The sequence below is a fragment of the Pollicipes pollicipes genome, unplaced genomic scaffold (genome assembly GCF_011947565.3).
Source record: "Pollicipes pollicipes isolate AB1234 unplaced genomic scaffold, Ppol_2.1 Scaffold_3447;HRSCAF=4054_pilon_pilon_pilon, whole genome shotgun sequence".
Classification (NCBI taxonomy): domain Eukaryota; kingdom Metazoa; phylum Arthropoda; class Thecostraca; order Pollicipedomorpha; family Pollicipedidae; genus Pollicipes; species Pollicipes pollicipes.
Window position 1 is genome coordinate 26816900 of NW_023596297.1, and position 20131 is coordinate 26837030.

At 57.5% G+C, this 20131-nt stretch overlaps 1 protein-coding gene across 1 annotated transcript in view; it reads left to right on the plus strand.

Annotated features, from left to right (window-relative positions):
* Positions 1-339: 339 nt before the first annotated feature.
* LOC119092367 (rho GTPase-activating protein 26) overlaps positions 340-20131 on the plus strand; it is a 32871-nt gene continuing 13079 nt past the window's right edge. Inside the window, exons 1-4 of the mRNA XM_037215330.1 lie at positions 340-926; positions 3021-3178; positions 6579-6650; positions 10519-10623. Of these exons, the coding sequence (XP_037071225.1) occupies positions 764-926; positions 3021-3178; positions 6579-6650; positions 10519-10623 (498 nt within the window). The 5' untranslated portion in view covers positions 340-763. The remainder of the gene's footprint in view (positions 927-3020; positions 3179-6578; positions 6651-10518; positions 10624-20131) is intronic.

Below are 20131 nucleotides of genomic sequence, written 5' to 3' on the forward strand. Positions count from 1 at the left end.
CTTTTGTCTGTATCTACAATTTTTTCTTTTTATTGCCGTCCAGGATAAAATAGATGCACTAAAACTAAAGCCGGATTCATAAAAAGGTTTGACACAATTGCCTCGTATTTCATTGTTTTATAGTTTAAAAAGTCAAGAATCAGTGTTTAATTTCCTCTTTCTTTAGAGGCAAAAATCCTAACAACTTCTTTTCCTGAGCTTGATTGACTCACACGCGGTCTTTAGCTTTTCTACTAGGTGGCTTTGTTTACCTCTAGCAGTTCGTGCAAACTGGCGCAGCCGTTTCATAAGCGCCATTGAGGCTCTTGTTGCTTGTCGCATGTCAGTGTGGGCGTCGAGCAGTGGGCGCGCGATATCATGCGTAGTGTGCAGCGTGGGCACGTGTGTGCAGCTGCAGTGGCCGTGAGAGTGTGTGCGTTTGCGATGTTTGGTCGAAGTGGGAATCGAGATTAATTTGCATGAAGACAATTGCCAGTTTGACTGTGCGTGGATCTGTGCTGGTCGTGATCCTCAAGACTTTGGAAAGAAAGCATATGGAATATTTGCTCTCCTGAAACACCAGAAGATGATGCAGTGTTGCTTTGGATAGTTTAACAGCTGTAACAAATGAGAAGATAAATTTAGCAGCCATAACATGCATTTGAGGGATCATCATTGCATACATCTTTTATCATATTCCTGGTGGAAAATGTCAGTCTTGCAAGAAATGCTGCACATGGGTAACGCCAGTCACTCATAGTTCTCCTTAACACTTTCCAAGATTATGGGACGAAGCGGCCTGCTCCCACTGGAGCCCACAGAATGTCTTTTGGATAGTCCATACTTTCGTGAAAAGCTCCATGTATATGAAAAGGAGTTGGAGAATACAAGTGCATCAATAAAAGTACTCACAAAGGATATTAAGGACCTTCTAGATGCCACCAAACGTAAGTTGCACTGCCAAGCAAATCATTGATGTGCTTCCCTAGCCAAACTGCTAAAGGTATATGTTATGAGGAACATACTGGGGTTAGCAAGTGTCATTGTAATGCTGCAAAGTTAATATCTAGCAAAAATGAGCTGTGACCATTTTCATACAAAATGCCAAAAAATCATTGCAGTATGACCTGCCAGGAGTTTGGCATGTATATGCATAAAGGTCAGTCAATATGTCAAAAGTATTTGGCGCAGTAGATGGATTTTTGCAGATTGGATCCCTGCTATGAATTTTGCACCCTTGGTATGTACTCATTGCCAATTGTATAAATGCTCGTGGGATTTCACAGTTTGGTTCACAGGTAAGCCCTTGGATACCCTAATGTATGTGTAAAGACTACAACAAAAAGTGGGGGCTTCTTCACCATAAGTAATCATTGGACCCTAGCAAGACAGGCACTGGTCCAAGTTTTTCATATGTAAAGTATTAGCTTAAGTGAATGTAGTATGGCATTTTTGTGGGTGCTTCTCATTGCTAAGTGCATGAATATGACAAGATTAATGAAAACTAACAAAATGAATTAATATACCTTCCCACACATCTCATCAAAGCATCTTGCCCATAGGCAACCTGCATTTACAGAGCACATGCCAATTCTGTGTTTGAGTGGATTGCTTTGATCTGCCTACACATCACTCATAACTTCACTGGACTGGGCTCTGCTTCAGTGGAATAGTCATTCCTTTCAGGTGATGCATTGATCTTTCCCAGTCATTTTGCCCTTATTAGTGCCCCCTATCCCAATTTTTTATGTGATTCATGTTGTGAACACAATTGTGCTGTCATGCCGATTTTAAGACTTGTCACTATTGAGTTTTTTCGGGAATTTGTTACAGTACCACCCAGTATCACTTCCAAGTCTAAGCCACTGAAGGCAGACTGGCAGAAGTGGAGGGGCATGTCTGTGGCTGCCTCAGTTCCATATTTTTGACGGGCTCAGCGCGGCATCGGTGCCATGCCAGTGTCGCGTCAGTGCTATGTCAGTGCCGCGTCAGTGCCGGGCTCAGCACCGTGCTATGGGCTGGCGCGCGCGCTGCCGCCGGCCGCTCGGCGCGCGGCGCGGCCGGGTCCGGGAGGTGCAGCTGTGGCGCCCAGTGCGCACGCCTCGCCAGCCTGTCCCCGCCCCTCCCGGGCGGCGGGCGGTCGGCTCTGCGGCAGCACTCACAGCGGCGACCGTATGAGTCAGCCGCCGACGAAACCGCCCGCCAAGGACACAGCTGGCTTGTCGACTGTACCATTACTGTTGCACCGGATGAATTGGGCTAATGCGCCGGGCCGCCGTGGTTAGTGTCAATGACCTCACCGGGTCGTCTTCGTCGCGGTGATCGCGATGCAGATGGCGACCCACGCTTTCAGTTTTCTGCCGTCTCTAAAGATTTTACCGATGCCGTGAGCGATGAGATTGTCGAGCGGTGTCGGTTTTCCTCGTATGTCGGAGCGTGCAACGATGTGGGACAATGGCTGTTGTTTTCCTGGAAGCCACCCGCCGCGTGCCACCTCACTCCAGTGCGGATCATTTCTGGTGTGGGTAATGCTGGAAATAGCCGATGATACGCCTGTTCGTATGCAAGGCGTCATGCTGCGCAAATACCTGACGTTCTCCACATACATTGCGCTACAACATCCTGTTGTTTACCGAAATTCCTTACAAAGCCTACAGACATTTGTAAGACATTCGGGCAGTGACCATGAAAACGAGAAAACACCGAAAATGTAAACTCTCGGCCTCCACCGGTTTAAACTTGATGCGTCGGAGTTCAAAGCAAGCAGTGAAAGCTTGGTTGTGAAACCAAACTTATGCTAACACGTCACCGTTATGTGACATTTGCGTTATTTTCACATTTGTGCTTGCTGTTAAAGACGTGATTCTCGGCCGCGTCGTTAATGCCAAACGTCTATCCTCCAGGTCAAGCACAATTTGATTTGCGTTATCTGCCGAAGCCAATTACGAAAAGTCGTTGTCGTCGGCGCTGTTCTGCGGGCAGGAGGCTGGCGCTGGAGCCGCAGCCAGGTCGCTGACGCCCATGTCTGTCCCGCCCGGCAGAGCTGTCACGCTGTCAGAGGACGTTTGCAGCCAGTCTGGAGAAGTTCCGCTTCAGCTACATCGGCGGCGCCCAGACGGACGACGAGATCGTCATCTCGGGCTCGCTGAGGGAGTTCGGCCGACTCATCAACCTGGTCGAGGACGAGCGGCAGCATGTGGTGAGTAGTCCAGCCGTCGGCCGGCTGGCGAAGCGTCCCCAGCAGCCAGTGGGCTGATGGTTAGTAACCCACGCCCTACTGGGGATTCCTTGCCCGTGCCCCACCAGTAGAGGGGAGGGGCAAATCTGCCCCATGCTTTTTAAAAAGTAAGGAAGATAAGATGATAGGTAAAGAAAGGCATACTTCTTGTCGTTTGAACTTTCTAGTTGTATCTAGAATGTGTTTTTTGCTCGTGGGCGACTTGCCAGGTCATGAATATGACCTTAAGGGGTCATGAAAAGTCTTTAAGAATCAGCCGTTCTTAACCTTTTGCTAAAACAACGCAATGCAGCGCCATGGCGATGAGACCTGCCTTAAAAGCCTCGCTCTGTGTTTCCTTGCATCAAATAACATTGGCAAGCGGTTTCCTCCCAGACTTCTCATACCACTCAAAGTGGTCAATGATTGCACGGACAATGCCACTGGCTTTTAAGATTGATGTGTGTGTAGTGGGAAACGCCGTATCTTGATTAATCCCATCGCAATTGCCATATCTGTGCACTACACACCCGTAACGGTGAGAGAAGCGTCCGCTTACTGGTACAAGCCTCACAGAATAACCCCATATCTCCGTGACCAGACTCGACGTGACGTCGAGATTAGTTTCAAAATTTGAGGAAATAAAATTAGATGTCATTCCAAGGATAGTGGCGCACTACCGCTCGTCATTTTTCCGCTCCGTGGGAAAAACAGGAGGGGGGCGATTTGAACCTGCCCAACGGGGAGAGGTTCAAGGACCAGTTAACGGTCACAAGCCACGTTACGGCAGGGCATGAGCATATCCATGGCGTATTTGGGGAATCGGGACATGACCCCGGACCACCATTATCTAATACAGGCGCCTGGTTAGATGTAAATGTTGCTTGTTTTCCTGTAAAGTGGTGGCACCATCGCTAATCTGTATGAATTCATTCAACCTGTTCCGTCCTACCCTTTTTCGTACCGGGTGCCAGGCTCGCCGTTTTTGTGGTGCGCGGGGGGGGGGGTAGACTGTCATGCTGCCGTTTTGTAGTTGGGAGCTCTTATGCTGACAATGCGCTGCCATCCGGTGTACCAATACCTATTGGTTAAGCGACGCTTATCTAGTGCAGCTTTGGCAATCTTAAAATGCTTCGGTTTGACTTTTGTAAATATAACCAAAGCTGCTTGATAACGTCGTTTAATCAGTGTCGCCTGGTATACTGAAGGTCGTTTTCAGGCAGCACAAGACCGCTGAAAAGACAGGAGCTCAAGGCCTTCATTGCATGCATCTATTAGTGTTTTCCGGTAAAGTGGTGGTGCCGGTGAAAAGAAGTTGTACGTATCAGCCAGTTTGTTACGTTTAGTGTCTTTTCAGGCGTTGGTGATTGTTCTTTGATGTTTTATTTACGGACTTTTCCGGTCGAGTAGAGTCTGACTGCCAGTTCAGTGCCTCTTGCTGGACTTTTGGATGTACTAAACCTCTTCACGCTCCTTGAAGATCTTTGCCGGAGATTTGTCGATACCGTTGCCCAGTTTGGAAGTTCATGGCTTGGTTTCGGCATGCCCGCATTGTCTTTTGCCTGCACGTGGTTGGAAGAATTGTGTTCAGCTTGCCGAACACGCACCGTGTGCTCAGACGATCGAACACGCATCGTGTGCTCAGACGATCGAACACGCACCGTGTGCTCAGACGATCGGACACGCACCGTGTGCTCAGACGATCGAACACGCACCATGTGCTCAGACGATCGGACACGCACCGTGTGCTCAGACGATCGGACACGCACCATGTGCTCAGACGATCGAACACGCACCGTGTGCTCAGACGATCGGACACGCACCGTGTGCTCAGACGATCGAACACGCACCGTGTGCTCAGACGATCGGACACGCACCGTGTGCTCAGACGATTTTACACGCACCGTGTGCTCAGACGATCGTACACGCACCGTGTGCTCAGACGATTGAACACGCACCGTGTGCTCAGACAATCGAACACGCACCGTGTGCTCAGACGATCGTACACGCACCGTGTGCTCAGACGATCGAACACGCACCGTGTGCTCAGACGATCGTACACGCACCATGTGCTCAGACGATCGGACACGCACCGTGTGCTCAGACGACCGTATACATGCCAGTTGGTAGTGGCAAGTAAAGGGGTGTTCCACATTTATGTGGAAATATTTGTTTTTTTAATCGAAACAACCATCTTGAAGACCTTTTGGTGTTGTTCACAATCCTGCTTTTCTGAAGATCCGAGCCCCTCTAGTTTCTGAGCTATGCGCCCGCGAAAGATGGGGAAATGTATATCGGGGAGAGTATTTCAAAGTCACCTTGGCATTCATGACGTGACAATACTGTCGTTCAAACCCTGTCATTCCACAAGCGATGCGGCGGTCAAGGTAAAAAAGAATATTGCTGTCGAGGCGTTCATATCTGGCGTTCGTGAGCTCGATTTCCAGATAATGGCCGTTAAATGGCCGTTAATCGGCTCTCGATCAATGTTGTGTGACGCACGATGACATAATCAAACCGTGGCGCAATGAGGAGCATATTTACTCAACAGAGAATTGTGCTGTCAAGAGCGGTCCTTCTCACTTAAAAAGTATACGAATAGTTATAAGTGAGCTTGTTTCATGATATCTGATGCTTACTTCAGTGTCGTGAAATGTGAAACATTCCCTTTAAACCAAACGGCGCCGTTATAAGTGTTCGCATTGAAAACTAAAACAAAACTTTTCCAAAATGTTCACGCTAGCAATCTTGACAGGGGCCTGAATCGCTTTAGCTGTGGTCGTGGCACCCTGTCCCATCGAACCTTCCCAGAATCACTGAGCAGGGCTGCGCTCTGGGATGGCCACCGGGACATTTGGTTATGCATTGGTGACGTGCCTTTCCGCTAATCACGCGTGGAGCACCGGTTGCTTTCTTCCGCCGAGATGGAGGCTGAGTCTGTTGCCACAAGTGTAGGCTGCAGCTGCTGGGTTTATCTGAGTCTGTCATCTCCTGTGGGGGCCGCTGCTGCTGCGTTTGTCTGAGTCTGTCATCACCCGCGAGGGCCGCAGCTGCCGGGTTTGTCTGAGTCTGTCGCCGCCCGCAAGGGCCGCAGTTGCCGGGTTTGTCTGAGCCTGTCATCACCCACGTGGGCCGCAGCTGCCGGGTTTGTCTGAGCCGGAACCGCGTCCCAGCGTGTGCCTGAATCGCGTCCGTCCAGGGCGCCGGTCGGTGTCCTCACCTGGTCTGTCCGCTGCCTGTGCCCGTGTATCCGCTCTCCGCTGCGGTGAGTCCCCTTGTGCTATTCCCCGATGTGCAGTGTGTCCCCGTATCCTCGACCCGCCTGCGACAGTCTGTCTTGTCCTGCCGCTGTCTCTGACAGTTTGTATCCTGCGTGCCGCAGCTGGACCACGGCTACAAGCAGATCATTGGCGCGCTGGATACGTTCCGCCGCCAGCACATCGGCGCCGCCAAGGTCAGTCACGTGACCCCGCCTGGGGTGGTGACGTCACTGGGGCGGGTCACGGCGCCGGTCCGCGCGGTCCGGCGACTGCTCGCGTCACGTTTCGTGCCCAACGACCAGTTCATAAACTGAGCCATGGCTGTTTAATCTCACCGACCGTTCTGTTTTGCTCCCCTGAAATTCTCTGAAATGTTGACTGAAGTGGAATTACGGATAAAACATTACTTCGCTGCAGTCAGCACTTCAGTCTGCTGGACGACGGGAAGTAGGAAATAAGTGTAGTTGAAAGCCCGTAGATCAGTCTAAGAACTGGTTTCCAGACATGGATAATATGTGCCACGAAGGCTCCTGCTGATGATGATTTGGGGATGGCGCCAGAGTTTGGCAAATACAGAAAACGTGCGGCCGCTGCAAGACTGGAAGAGAGACCGCGCAGCTTTTCCAGACGTCTTCATTATCGTAGATGTCATATCCATTTGACGTCTTTCAGGTAGTCTAACCTTTTCCTCTCTGAGTGGGGTTCGAGTTTTGTTATCTTAAATTGTAAGCGGCCAAGAATGTAGGTTTTCTCACGTCAGTCAAAGACCACATTGGTTCGGTATCACTTTGTGAGGGTGCTGTCATGAGCTGAGCGTTATACATGGGTGGGCGCCGCACCGGGTGGGTGGTCATTCGCCGCTGGCACTCTGGGTTACATGCGCGATACGGCGCAGGCCACCTTACTCTGACAGCGTACACACGGCCGCTGAAAATGACTCGATCCCGTGCTTCAAAAGTGGTTTAACCTAAAAACAAATAAATATGAAATGAAAAATGAAGTATTGAACGTTTGTCTGTGGTGACTGTTTCCCAGGCTGCCACACAGCAGCGTGCAAACCTGTTTTGTTGCGATATCGCTCCAATGTCGTATCAGCCCTTGTTTGTGACGGTCTTTTTAGGGCTCAAGGCGGCGTGGTGGCGCAATGGCTTCCGGGATTACGGCCCGTTTTGAGCAGGAGAGGGAGTGGGAAGCGACCCGAATAACACCGCTCCAATCTTCTCTAGGCTGGGCCGGTGCGGTGCATTGTGTGGGCTCACGTGTGTACAATACACTCGCTTTTTGCAGTCAATTTGTCGCTGCTGTTTCTGCGCGACCAAACGGCGACAAATTGGTACCGGCAAACATGTTATGCTTGTCAGAGACGGCCAAAGGGCGGCGTCAGATGCTCGCTGATCTCTATTGAACAACCCCCAAAGACATCCCGCCCTCTTAACGGACGGATCTCCACACAGAATGACCTTGAATTAACTTACTATCGATAATCTGCGTTATCCCGTCGTCCGACGGCCCGGCGGTCAGCGTGCCGGTCTCGTTGCAACACTGCGTCATTGACGCTGTGGTTTAGGGCGCAGTGCAGCGATTGCAGAGTTTCCCACGGGTGTATGCGCTTCCTCAGCGGGGACTGGTTGGCTTGACGCGACAACGACAAGCTGTCGTGGTGTGGTGGCGACGCCACCGGCGAGACGCCGCAGCGCATCACGCCGTGCGGGACGTCGCGATTAGACAGCGCGATCGAACCCGGCCGCGGCTGTTTTCAGGTCGGCAATCTTTGCGGGGTTCGGCTTGTGCCTGTGAGTTTTCGACCCAGCGTTGTCTATTTTGGGCGCCTCCGAGACGTCCGGCTCGCGCTCCCAGGTCAGAAGCTCGTGCTCCCCGGTCAGGAGCTCGTGCTCCCCGGTCAGGAGCTTGTGCTCCGCGGTCATGGGTCGTGCGCCCCGGTCAGGAGCTCTTGCTGCCCGGCCAGGGGTCGTGCTCCCCGGTCAGGAGCTCGTGTTCCCCGGTCAGAAGCTCGTACTCCCCGGTGAGGAGCTCGTGCTCCCCGGCCAGGGGCTCGTGCCCCTCGGTCAGGAGCTCGTGCTCCCCGGCTAGGGGCTCATGCTCCCCGGTCAGGGGTTGTGCCCCCAGGTCAGGAGCTCGTGTTCCTCGGTCGGGAGCTCGTGTTCCCCGGTCAGGATCTCGTGCTCCCCGGCCAGGAGCTCGTGCTCGGTGGACTAGTGGGAGCGTCGCGTTCGTCATTGCTGCGTTTCTTCGTCATTTATTGGACCGCGGTGTCCGGGCGATGCGTGGGTCTGCAGCGCCAGACTTTTGGCCGGCATCTGGACTTCGGCGGCCCGCTGTGTGGCCCCTCTGTGTAGTCTCGACGTTCAGCCGATCATTGGCAAACCAACCACCCAGTTTGCGGTCCGTCATAAGTTGTTTCTGTGGTGCCCAAGCACTTTCGCTTCAATCATGGCCTGGACACGTTTTTCCTGCGACACATCAAGGGTTGGCACTGCTCATCCCCCCTCCACCTTGTCAAGTTCTTACATGTTAATAAACGCCGATAGCAAAAACTTGAGTTAGACACGTGAAAGCAGTAAGAGTGAAAACGCGCGATGTTACCATGGACCATGCATAATAACATGGTTTGCGGTACGCTGGCATGGTATGCCCGCATTTATCCCATATGTTTTCATAGTGGGGCTTCTCACGGTCCTCTTAGGAATGTGGGGGCAGCAGCGGACCTCACTCAAAGATGACGTCCGCGAAAATGCGAAGGCGCACTCTTGCGACAGACAGGGGACCCCAGCTGTCGCCGCCCGTGTGTACGCGCGCCCGGCGCCGTACATACACCGTGATCCTGCTGTCACAGTCAACACGGCGCCGCGACCACCGGCTGCGTCGAGGCTTGTTTGGTCTACCGTTCAGGTGACGTCACGGGGCGCCGGCAGGGGCTTCCGGTCCGAGCATTCTCGGAGGGAAGGAGGGCCGAAATCTCCAAGCGTAGGGCGGGACATTCGTCCGCGGGCGGCCGAGCCAGCGACCGGTTTGGGTGGTCTTCCGGACCACGTGAGTAGGGGGAGGGGGGGGGGGGGGGGAGGGCACGCCGGCGTGTCACGATCTCCCGCGCCGGATGTAGAGGCCACGGATGCCATCGGTGGCCTTCTGCCCGCGTGACGTCTGCGACGCCGCGCCAGTTCACCGCGAGGGGCGGAGGCGTTTTACGGCGGGCTCTTGCTGCGGTATCGTGTCGATAGGCATCTGTTATCACGGGCCCCGCATGGGTCACAGCAGACAGCTCGGTTAAACGAGCAGGCCTCGCCGCTTACCGGGCTGCAGCTGGCGTGGGCAACACGCAAACGGAGTGCTATGGCCCTGACCGCTAGAAGGGGCAGGTATTGTGGCATATAAAACACGCACCACATGGTGGCGCAGCAACGTTGCATGAACAACAACATAATGATATGATTTACGGAGTGGTACAGATAATGTTGTTATACTTCATTTGTGTACTGTTTATCACTTTGACTGTTGTCATTTCAAGCGAGGCCGTATGAGCTTATTTACACTACAGCGATCCGCCCTGCCAAATGCTGTATACAAACCCGTATTACTGCATTCGACTATCACAGTTTCTCGGAACCTTTAGTGGCGGGCAGCAGCTGTTGTCAAATGCTACTCACCATGCATTTATAACCATGGCCTTAAGCATTGCATTATGATGTATCGTGTGTTCGAGACACTCTGCGCGTAACCCGCTTGCTGATGCGCATCATTGTCGTGGGCTCAGCTTCGGCGCACTATTCCTGCCTTTGTCAGATTCACGGCGGTACATGGTAGGCAGGCATTTTATGGTATGGTAATCTCGATCCCAACAAGAGACGCGTGACTTTTCCTTGTCGACAGAGCAGTCATGCATCTGAAATGGATGTCGCTTGTCGATGTGAGGTTTCAACCGTATGTCCCGATGTCCGAATACCAAGCGATCCCATCGTCGTTCGAGCCCGCTTGATGCGGCTGGACCTGCGTGATACAAATGTGGCGTGTTTTAGCGGTCAGTAACGCTGCTGGACTTCACAGGAGGGCCGGAAAAAGTTCGAGAAGCAGAGCCACAAGTTCTGCTCCAGCCTGGAGCGGCACCTGAACCTGTCCACCAAGAAGCTGGAGGACCACACCCTGAAGGAGGTGAGGGACGCGCCTGGCCGGCCGCACGCCAGCGCCGCTGGTGGAGCGGTCGACCGGGGGACCGTAGAGGTCAGGCTGGGTCGGACGGCACCCCTCGGCGCCCGGTAACAGGCGCCGGGGAGGGGGTCCGCCCCCGCCGCCCCACTGCCGCTGGGCCGGCACGGAATCGATGGCGGTGGGCGCGCCGCCGCTGCCGCCGCCGCATCGATCGCCGCCGAGGTCGCGCCGCTGGCCGCCGCCAGTCGACCGGCGCCGGTTTGTGCGACTGTGCGCGTCTCGGGGCGGGCCAGGGCGTCTGTCTGGCTGTGTCGCCGCGCGCCGCCCGCTGCCGCCCGCGCCATGGCACCGTCCGGTGAGAGTCACCACCGTCCCGGCCGCTTCCCATCACTGCGGGGGGGGGGGGTATGTTGGCCCCCTCCGTTGTCTGGGTGTGGTGCCTGTTCGTCCCCCCGTGGCGGAGCCTGGGGCTGCTCCACGTATCAAGTTTGTGACGTATGGGCGAGAAGGGGCCTGCAGGCGGTGCGCGCCGCTACTTCATCAGTCTGCACCTCCGCTCGTGTGATAGGGGTTTATTTTGCTGAGCACTGGTTGTCGACCGCGCCTGATAACTGACGGTGCGATAGACTTGCGATCTGTTGGCGGCCAGCGGTCCCACATCGCCGGCCGCGGACATTATGCCCGCGAACACCGACGACAGTCCGGTGTGACCGTATAACGAACCACCCAACCGGCAGCGCAACATCCAGGCTCCCCTTTCGTCTCTGCGTGCTGCAGAAACTCGCAATCCTTGCACTCCAAATTCAAAGGATTGTCTCACCATGAATCTCACAGTTATCGCAATCTTTTCTCGCACGCCCTGGCTCAAGATAAGGGTACGGCCAGCGCAATATCTAGAAGCAAACACGCCTCCTTCCGCGTCCTCTCGGCCTGCCGCGCGTGACACCGAGCGGAGGAAAATCCTCTGTCCGGCCTGAAGCACCGTCGTGTTAGCTTGCCCGAGCACTGTCTCGCGTCGCCGCTGTCGTGGAACGGCCCCGCGGGCGGAATTATTGGCTTGCGGAGCCGGCTCCAATTCAGGGGTCAGATTACCGGAAGGGGTCGTAAAGCTCCACAGCTGTGGCATGATAACAGGTGTGATCGTGCCCCATGAAACCCGACACAGAGTCTGGGAAAGCGTGAACCGCCTAATCCGTGTCGCGGTGCACTCGCCATCAACAGAACTCGGTGGATACAGCGGTGTTGCACGATATTAAGGTTATATTCGCAGTTTGTTCTGTTCGTTGTGACGTCAGGTGGAATCTTTGTCGGACGTATTCGCAGAGTAACACGTCTGGCGTCATGACATTGTCGTGCACATTTTCGTAATTTTCGTGACAATAATGCAGCACATTTTAATTCTCTGTGGCTCTAGCCTGGTGCCCACGCGCCCCTAACCATGGGAGCTGCAAATATGCTGTTAGTAACGCAAGGTACACCTTTCTTGATCCAAAGTCGGTCGGGGGCGTGCAAACTGACTGGTTTCTAAATGGACATGTTGCACCACTTCCTTCTCACGTCGAACAAGTATCGGAAACACATGCACATCCCAAAGACTCCACATGACGTCACCTATAATTGTCGACGTCTGGGTGGCTGAATCAAAAGGCGCAGAATCTTTGAGGTGTGACAGCGACATGGCGATATGGACGACTCAGATTCGTTGCCGTCCGTGTCCCTGCGAATACGCCCTAACTGACGGTGTGTTCCCCCGGTATGTAAGGGTGCCATTTTGCAGGAAACTGTCTCGGTGGATCAGCGCTGTCCAGGGCTGTGCCCGACCTACATTGGCCGATTACGGTGTGGGGTTACTGTGATTTCGGCTTACGGAAACCGAATTTGAAGATCGAATGACATATAAAGAAATATAAAGAAAGTGGCCGGTGGTCCTTGAACCTACACCCTCGAGTACAGCAACACGAGGATTGAGTAAATATACTGCTTGGTTAGCGGTTACTGCTACTGGGCACATGGTGACGAATGGCTAGAACCTCGACGTCGACGGCGACCTATAGCTTCAGAGGGCATACTTTCAGGACTTTGACGCTGCACAGGTAAAGGGAGGCGATGCCAGGCTCCGCTCGGGAACAGACGCCGGTCACGGAGAGGCGCCTTGCTCCCCCTCCCCCCCCCCCGCCCCGAGGCTGAGCATCACGCCGCCGGTCTGGGCACACGTTCCGGCCTGGGCCGCGCAGCCCTGACGAGGCCGGCGCTGCGTAATGCCGGCTGCGGCGGAGCCCTCCACGCCGCACGGCCGCATCAGCGCCGGTCTTCAAGTGGAGCGCGTCGTCAACGGCGGGCATCGCCGCCCTTGCTTGGACGAAGGCTCACGACCATGGCGCGGTGCCTGTCGCCGGGATCGCTCGTCTCTCGCTGGGCTCGGCGCCGAGGCGCTAACGCTGGGTCGGTAGACGCTGCGGAAGTGGCGACATGCTAGCATAGCGGCAACAGCACGGCGGCTAGCCAGACCTGAACGGTACGGAACTGAAAGCCACTGGAGTTCGATCTCCGGCGGAACCGTTCGGCCAAGCCTGGTCTCGCCAGCTCGCCGGCTAAGCTTGATGTCGTCCGTTCTGGAAAGAGAAGCGACACACCGTCGATAGGATCATGGACCTGTTCCAGGAGCCGGCTCCCACCACGCTCATGGCTGCTACTCGCGCTGCTGACGCGGTGGGCAAGGGCTGGGCGAGGTACTGACGGGGGGCTGCTCGCAGAGATCGCTGATGGACCGGTTGTTGTTTTCGTTGTTGTTGTTTTCGTCAACAGGTTGACGCCTGTTGTTTTCCTTCCGCGATCTGGGTGTGATGTGGACCGTCTGCGTAATTATTCATGTACGTTGTTACTTTTTTAAGTCAACGCTGGTCATCAAGTATGCGAAATGTCACACCTTGATGTTTCATTTGATATTTTATTCTGATTCATTTGGCACCCTCTTGCTTTCCGTATATATTTTTATAACCTTGTGCTGTTTTGGCTACAGCCTGGGCATGTACACGAAACCTCGTTCGGAGTGACAAGCCTCTATCAGGGTGACGGAACCAAAATCAGGCCTGTGTTTATTCGAATTCCACAGCGCTGAGCTCATGTTATGTCATCGGCTGCGTTCGTGTGTTTACACTTCACCTTCTAGGGGCCACATAGAGCGTTTCTCAGCTTCCATTTTTGACGGCGTGGTTAGATCGTCACCGATTGACTTTTTCACATGGGCGCACTGACAGTGCCGAGTACCGGGGGTACGGGTGAGATCCCCGCTCCTCTCCTCGTCAGCGACGGCCGGCGCTCTGTCTGCCCCTAGCCTCCCGCGCAGTGGCGCCGGCCGTCCCGTCCCTGGGCTGCGGCTGCGACTCCGTCTCCGGCTCCGGGCCGGGCGTGCCGGCGCGCTGCGCTGTCGCCGGGCGGCCGGCGGCCCGCGTGGGCGCCCGGCCAGCCAGATCGATCCCTGCCGTGTTTGCTCTGAGGCTTCGGCAGCGGCCGGCCCCACCCCGCCCCGCCGGCGGCCGGGAACAGGGTCAGGGGGCGGGCCGGGTCACCGTCCGGTCACGAACGGGAGCCGGTCGGCAGCTGCCCGGCGAGCTCCGTCTCTCCCACCTCTGCGGGCCTCCGCGCCTGGCCGCCAGCTGTCCCAGTGGTTCTAGTGGAATGCAGGCGCGCCGGCTCAATCCACAGGAGAAAACAAGCGATTCCGAGAAAGCGAGACTCGTTCTGATCGCGTAGTTGTTTCGAGTTTCGTGTGGTCCGCCATCACCCGGGCGTCCCGCACGATAGACGAGCGGCGTCCCGGTAGAGGTCGTGGCGCCCGACCCTGCACAGTCCCGCCGCCGCTTCGGGCCGGTGCCGTGCTGAGCTCTGCGTGGCGTCACCTCACGGTTTGCAATGACGGTCAGGGTTTCCGGCGCCGGCCTCTGCGAAATGTCGTGCCCGTGATGAGTCAGAATCTCGTCACCGATGCCGGTCACGACTGACACGGTCAGCGGGAGGATCCCGGACAGACTCCTCCCCCTCAGCCCTCATTATTCCTGTGCTGAGCTCGCCTGGCGACGGCCGCGGCCCGGGCAGTGCCAGCCGGGGCGGCACCCGGCTGCCGAGACGCGTGCCGTCATCACACATTGCGCCAGGTGTGGCCTCACGGACACGGCCGCTCTCTGACGTCACGCAGGCGCTCTCTGACGTCACCGAGCGCCTGCGGTGCTGCGTTATGGCCGGCCTGTGAGTGACGGCTGCCGCTGCTGCTGGCAGCGCCTCAGACCAGGGCATGGAGTGCAGGCACACGCCGAGGACGGACGTGGCGCGCAGGCCCATGCCGAGGACAGACATGGCGTGCAGGCCCATGCCGAGGACAGACATGGCGCGCAGGCCCGCGCCGAGGACAGACGTAGCGCGCAGGCCCGCGCCGGGGACAGACCGAGGACAGACGTGGCGCGCAGGCCCGCGCCGAGGACAGACGTGGCGCGCTGGCCCATGCCGAGGACAGACGTAGCGCGCAGGCCCGCGCCGGGGACAGACCGAGAACAGACGTGGCGCGCAGGCCCGCGCCGAGGACAGACGTGGCGCGCGGGCCCGCGCCGGGTGCTGCCGCCGGGGGTACCAGCGCAGCAGCGTCGGGGCTTGGCGGTGGGTTCTCCAGACTCGGACGCGTCGGCTCTGCCATGCAGCACGAGCGTCGGTGGCCGCCGGACCTCCGTGTCCTGTACAGTGGGGTGAACTACCACGAATGGCGCGGCTTGGCCGGGGAAAGCCCCCGCTTCGTGTCGGGAACGTCAACCCCCTACGTGACGTCCGTATGGATTACACGCCCGGTTTGCAGAACAGCGAACGGCGCTGCCAGGTGTTTGGGCTCCACTACAGGCGAACGTGTTTTCCCGACCAAGTACAAAGGCATTAAGACCACCCTACCGTGCGGCTGAACTTAGTGCCGCGATCAATGCCCCTCCGGAAAACATGATCCATGTGGTTTGCGCCGCTTGCAAGCGGGACCAGGGTCCACCAAACGCTACGCATCAGCACTCGCACCGCCACGCCTGTCGAAACACCATGCGAGGAGGTCAGCTTCATGTTTACATCGTCGGCGGCATGGCTAGCATTGTGTTAGTGACGTCAGAGAGTCTAGCACACTGCTGTGCGGCGCGCGGTGAGAATAGTATGGCGACAGCGCAGCCGGGGCCAGCGCGGCGCGCGGTGAGTACATTGTCGCGACAGCGCGGCCGAGACCGGTGCTGCGGTCGCCGGGTTCATCCGCCGATCATCCGATGGTGCATCGCCGCCGACCAGCACATGGCTACTAAATAATGCATTCGCATGCGAAACTGGGTCGGCCGCGTGGCACTTCCTGGAACACTGTTGGACTCGTCACCGTTGGAGCGCGCCGCCGGTCAGCTGGCTGGCGGGGTCGCGTCCGCTCGGCGGCGGCTGGCTCAGCGCCGCGACACGGGGCGTGACGGCAAGGCGCCTCGTCTGCAGCTCATCACACCGGTCCGGCGCGGCCCCAGCGGAGCGCGTGCCGTATTTGGTGCGGCGGAACAGCCGGGGTCGCTGCACCCGGCCCGAGCGCGGGATCCGTGACCGGGGCAGGGCGCGGCCGGCGGCGTCGGCAGCGGCAGGACGACGCCGTATCGGCAGCTGGTGTGGCGCCGGCCCGGCGGGGGCAGGGGTCACGGCCCGATACGGACCGCTGATTGGACATGTGTGACGTCACCCATCGTTCCGGGGCCGCGCGACTGCGCCAGGTCATGAGTGGTCCGCTTATTTAGCCGGTATGACGTCACGTGCGGCCACTTCTGGCCGCGCGCGGCGGCGGAGGTCACCGGCCGACCACTGCAGACTCTCGTGATTGGACTGGTGTGACGTCACCTCTCGTCGCTGCCGACGCTGCAGACGAGGCGCTGCGCCGGTCCGTGGGCGTCCCGCTACGGACGCTCCCGATTTGGCACGGATGACGTCGTTCGTGGCTGCGTTTGGCGGACTGTCGAGGTACAGCTCGTCCGCCGGCGGCCGGTGGAGAGGGTATGACGTCAGCGGTCCCGGTCCGTCTCTGGCGGAGGCTGGCGTCCATTCCGGGCTCCGCTGCTGCTGGTCAGGGCACGGCCGGGAGCGGGGAGGGGGGGGGGGGGAGGCGAGCTTCGGCAGCGATATGGTGCAGGGAGCTGCCTGCAGAACACGGCCTGGAAGATTCGTAAACGGTGTTTACGCAAACGTTCAGCGGTGTTTTTCACGTTGAGGCGAGGTGAGGTCTCTTTCTGCAGGAACAGAGTCTTTGAACTAACCGCTCACATAAAAATAATCTACTGTAAGGTATCTCTTAGCCAAGTCATCCGTACTATGGACACCATTCGAGCTGTAAACAAGCAGTTATCCGGCCGTCATGTCTCCTCTGGCGCACTCGGATTCATAGAGACACTTGGGTACTCTGGTGGAGGTGGCCGACCAGCTCAGTTCGGAATGTCCCAGCTCTCCCTCCATGCACCCCCGTCCGCGAACGGCGGCAGCGTTGGAACAAAACCGATGGAGACGGGTGTGGAGCGAGCTACCGGAGCTTAGCCACCGCTCCGGGTGGGGAAGTTTGGCCGTCTGACGCACCTGAGCGAAAGCGGTCCGGTGAGGGCGTGAAGGAGGCATTCCGGCGCCTGAGCCGCTTTCGCGTGGCCGACTCGGATGAAGGCTGTAGTTTGCCGCTCTGTGGTTCATATCGCGTGCGTCGCGTGTCGGCCACGTGCGGCGGCCTGTCCCGCGGACCTCGTGCGGGATCCACGGCAACATGTTCGCTCCCTAGTGATGTCGGTTGTGGGTGGGACGTGCCGCGCATCACCGGATAAATATCGACTGCGGCTGGGTTGGCGCGGCTCAGCAGTCTCGGCTGGCGGCCACCAGAGGCGCGGGCAGCGGCTGGTCATGCTGAGGGGCAGTGGCGGCGTTTTTGTTGTCGTTTGACTTGCCCATCTCGGAGTGCCGTCAGTTCGGTTTCGTGTATGCATGCCATTCAGAAGATTGTAACACTTTCGGGAATGCGACTGCAGCGATATGTGATTTGGTGGCCGAGAATGCATCATTTTGTGTAATGTCGAAAGTCTTGTCTCTTGTTTTTCCGCCGTAAAATTTGTGAAGTGGGTCAACAGCTTCTTATACGCGTTCTGGCGGAGGTTGTAAGCAAACAGACGTCAACTCCGTCCAACAACGTGACTTACTACGTGGTTATGGTGCCCAACGACGGAGCACGTTAAAGGGAATATTCCACATTTGAATGATTCAAATCAAGCATCAGATGCGTTGAAATAAGCTCGCGTATAGCTATTTGTATACTTTTTAGTGAAAAGGGCTGCTCTACACGGAACAATTTGTTTTTTAGTAAATATACTCCCCAATACGCTATCGTTTAATTTACGTCACCGCACAACGCACAACATTGATTTTGACCGGGAGCTAATTAATGGCCATTATATCTAGAAATCGTGGTCACAAACGCCAGATATGAACGACTTGGCAATTATATTCTCTTGGCCTCGCTCACCGCATGGCTGATGGAATGGCAAGCTTCGAACGCCGTTATTTGCCTGGGTGGCCCTGAAAAAGTCTCGACGGTTCCTTCTGATGACGCTGACGGTGACGACGGCGGCTCACATGGCCTCCGCCGGCCACCTTCCCGAGGGCGGAATCCGTGTGTCCTCTCCCAGGGCGGCTGCTGGTGATCTGTCCGAGGGCCGTCGGAGCCTGGGGCCAAACCGGACGTGGGCCTGATCGGACGTGGGCTGACCCGGACGTGAGTCTGAATCGGACGTGGGCTGACCCAGACGTGTGTCTGAACCGAACGTGGGCCGACCCCGACGTGGGTCTGAATCGGGCATGGCCTGACCCTGACGTGGGTCTGAACCGGACGTGGGCTGACCCGGACGTGGGTCTGAATCGGACGTGGGTTGACCCGGACGTGGGCCTGAATCTGACGTCGGCCGGACCCGGACGTGGGCCGGACGCGGTGATTAACAGACCCGGACACGGGGCGCTGGGCGGCACCGCGGCTTTTGATGAAGGCCGAGTCGCCATGTGCTGGGATCAATCGACCGGCGCCGGCTCAGCTTGGTCGACGTGTCCGGCTGGCTGAGGAGGCTGGCCGACTCCGCGGCCGCCCCTCCCTGCACCGCTCCAGTCTGGAGCCGGCCGTCGACTCACCTCCGTCGTGTGCCGGCACAGGCTTACCCGTCGCACGCAAACGAGCTCAGGATCGGCCACGCTCGTGTTCTTGCTTTCGCCGCGTATGTGCTGTGGCGTGCTACCGCTGCATGTCCCCCGTAGTCTGCTGCTGCCCGTCTCGGTGAACTGTCTAAAGTCACGTCCTCGTGATGACCCACGCGATAGATGTGCCACACGCATACATGTGTTTTCCGTGAGCGGCGGAGTTGTGCACTTCCCGGCTGGGTATCGGCCGATGCCGCTGCTTTGGAGAGATGCAGCCGCTCTAGCGGCTTGCCCTCCTCTGAGCTGCGTCCTACCATCGTGGCGGCGTGAACCTGCGATGCCTGGACCGTCGCTCGTCGTCCGCGAGCCGTCATCACGCCGCGCGCCCCGGCCGCCGCCTCCGCTCAGCGCCGGCTCCGCCGCGGTCTACGCGGCCCGGCCTGCCCGGCGGCTACAGTGCAACAGCGCTGCTGACGGTGCGGCCGGGGCCGTACTGCTGGCGCCGGCAAGCCCGCGTGTTTGGGCCCGCGCGCCGGGGACGACCGGCGCCCCACCGCCCCGAAGCCAGAGCCGACCGTACCCTCTCCAGACCGAGCGCGCTGAGCGCTCACATTCACCGAGGTCGTGTATCATGTGCTGCACAGCGCTGCCGCTGCGATTCTATTACCGTCTGTTTGCATTCCGGCCTGGTTCGGCGGTCGCGTGGCGGCGGCGCGCAAGCGCGTGCCGCGCGGGCGCCGGCCGGGACCCGGCCGCGGCGCCGCCGGGGTCGCCGTCCGTCACGGCGGCGGGCGTGGCGCTCCCACGTGGTGTTACGGCCACACGTGGTGTGATTCAGGCGGGCGGGGGCCGGGCGTGGCGGCGCGCATGCCGGTCGGGCGGGGGGCGCCGCCGCCGCTGCCGCGCCGGCGCATCCGGCGAGGAGGAGTCGCGACGGACCGGCGCCGGGTCCGGGCGTGGCGGCACCGTGAGCCGGCGAGTGGCGGCGACCCCTCCCCCCCCCCCCCCTCCTCCCGCTGCAGCTCTTACCCCGCGGGAGTTCAGAAACTGGATGATCGAGGCTGCGTGGCGCCTGGTGGGTCGGTGGGCCGGGTCTGAGTGACACAATCTCGGCTGAGGAGGGGGGGGGGGGGGGGGGAGGTCAGAGCACAAATGATAGGAAGTAATGGGGCTCTAAGCGATAGTATAAACATCCTCTGTGTCAGGCTTACAAGCTGGGAGAAAATGTTAAAACCTCAAACCTCAGCGCCTTGTTTTCAGATTTCATTTCATTAGCTGTCCCTGACCTGAATTATGGAAGCGCCCTTGA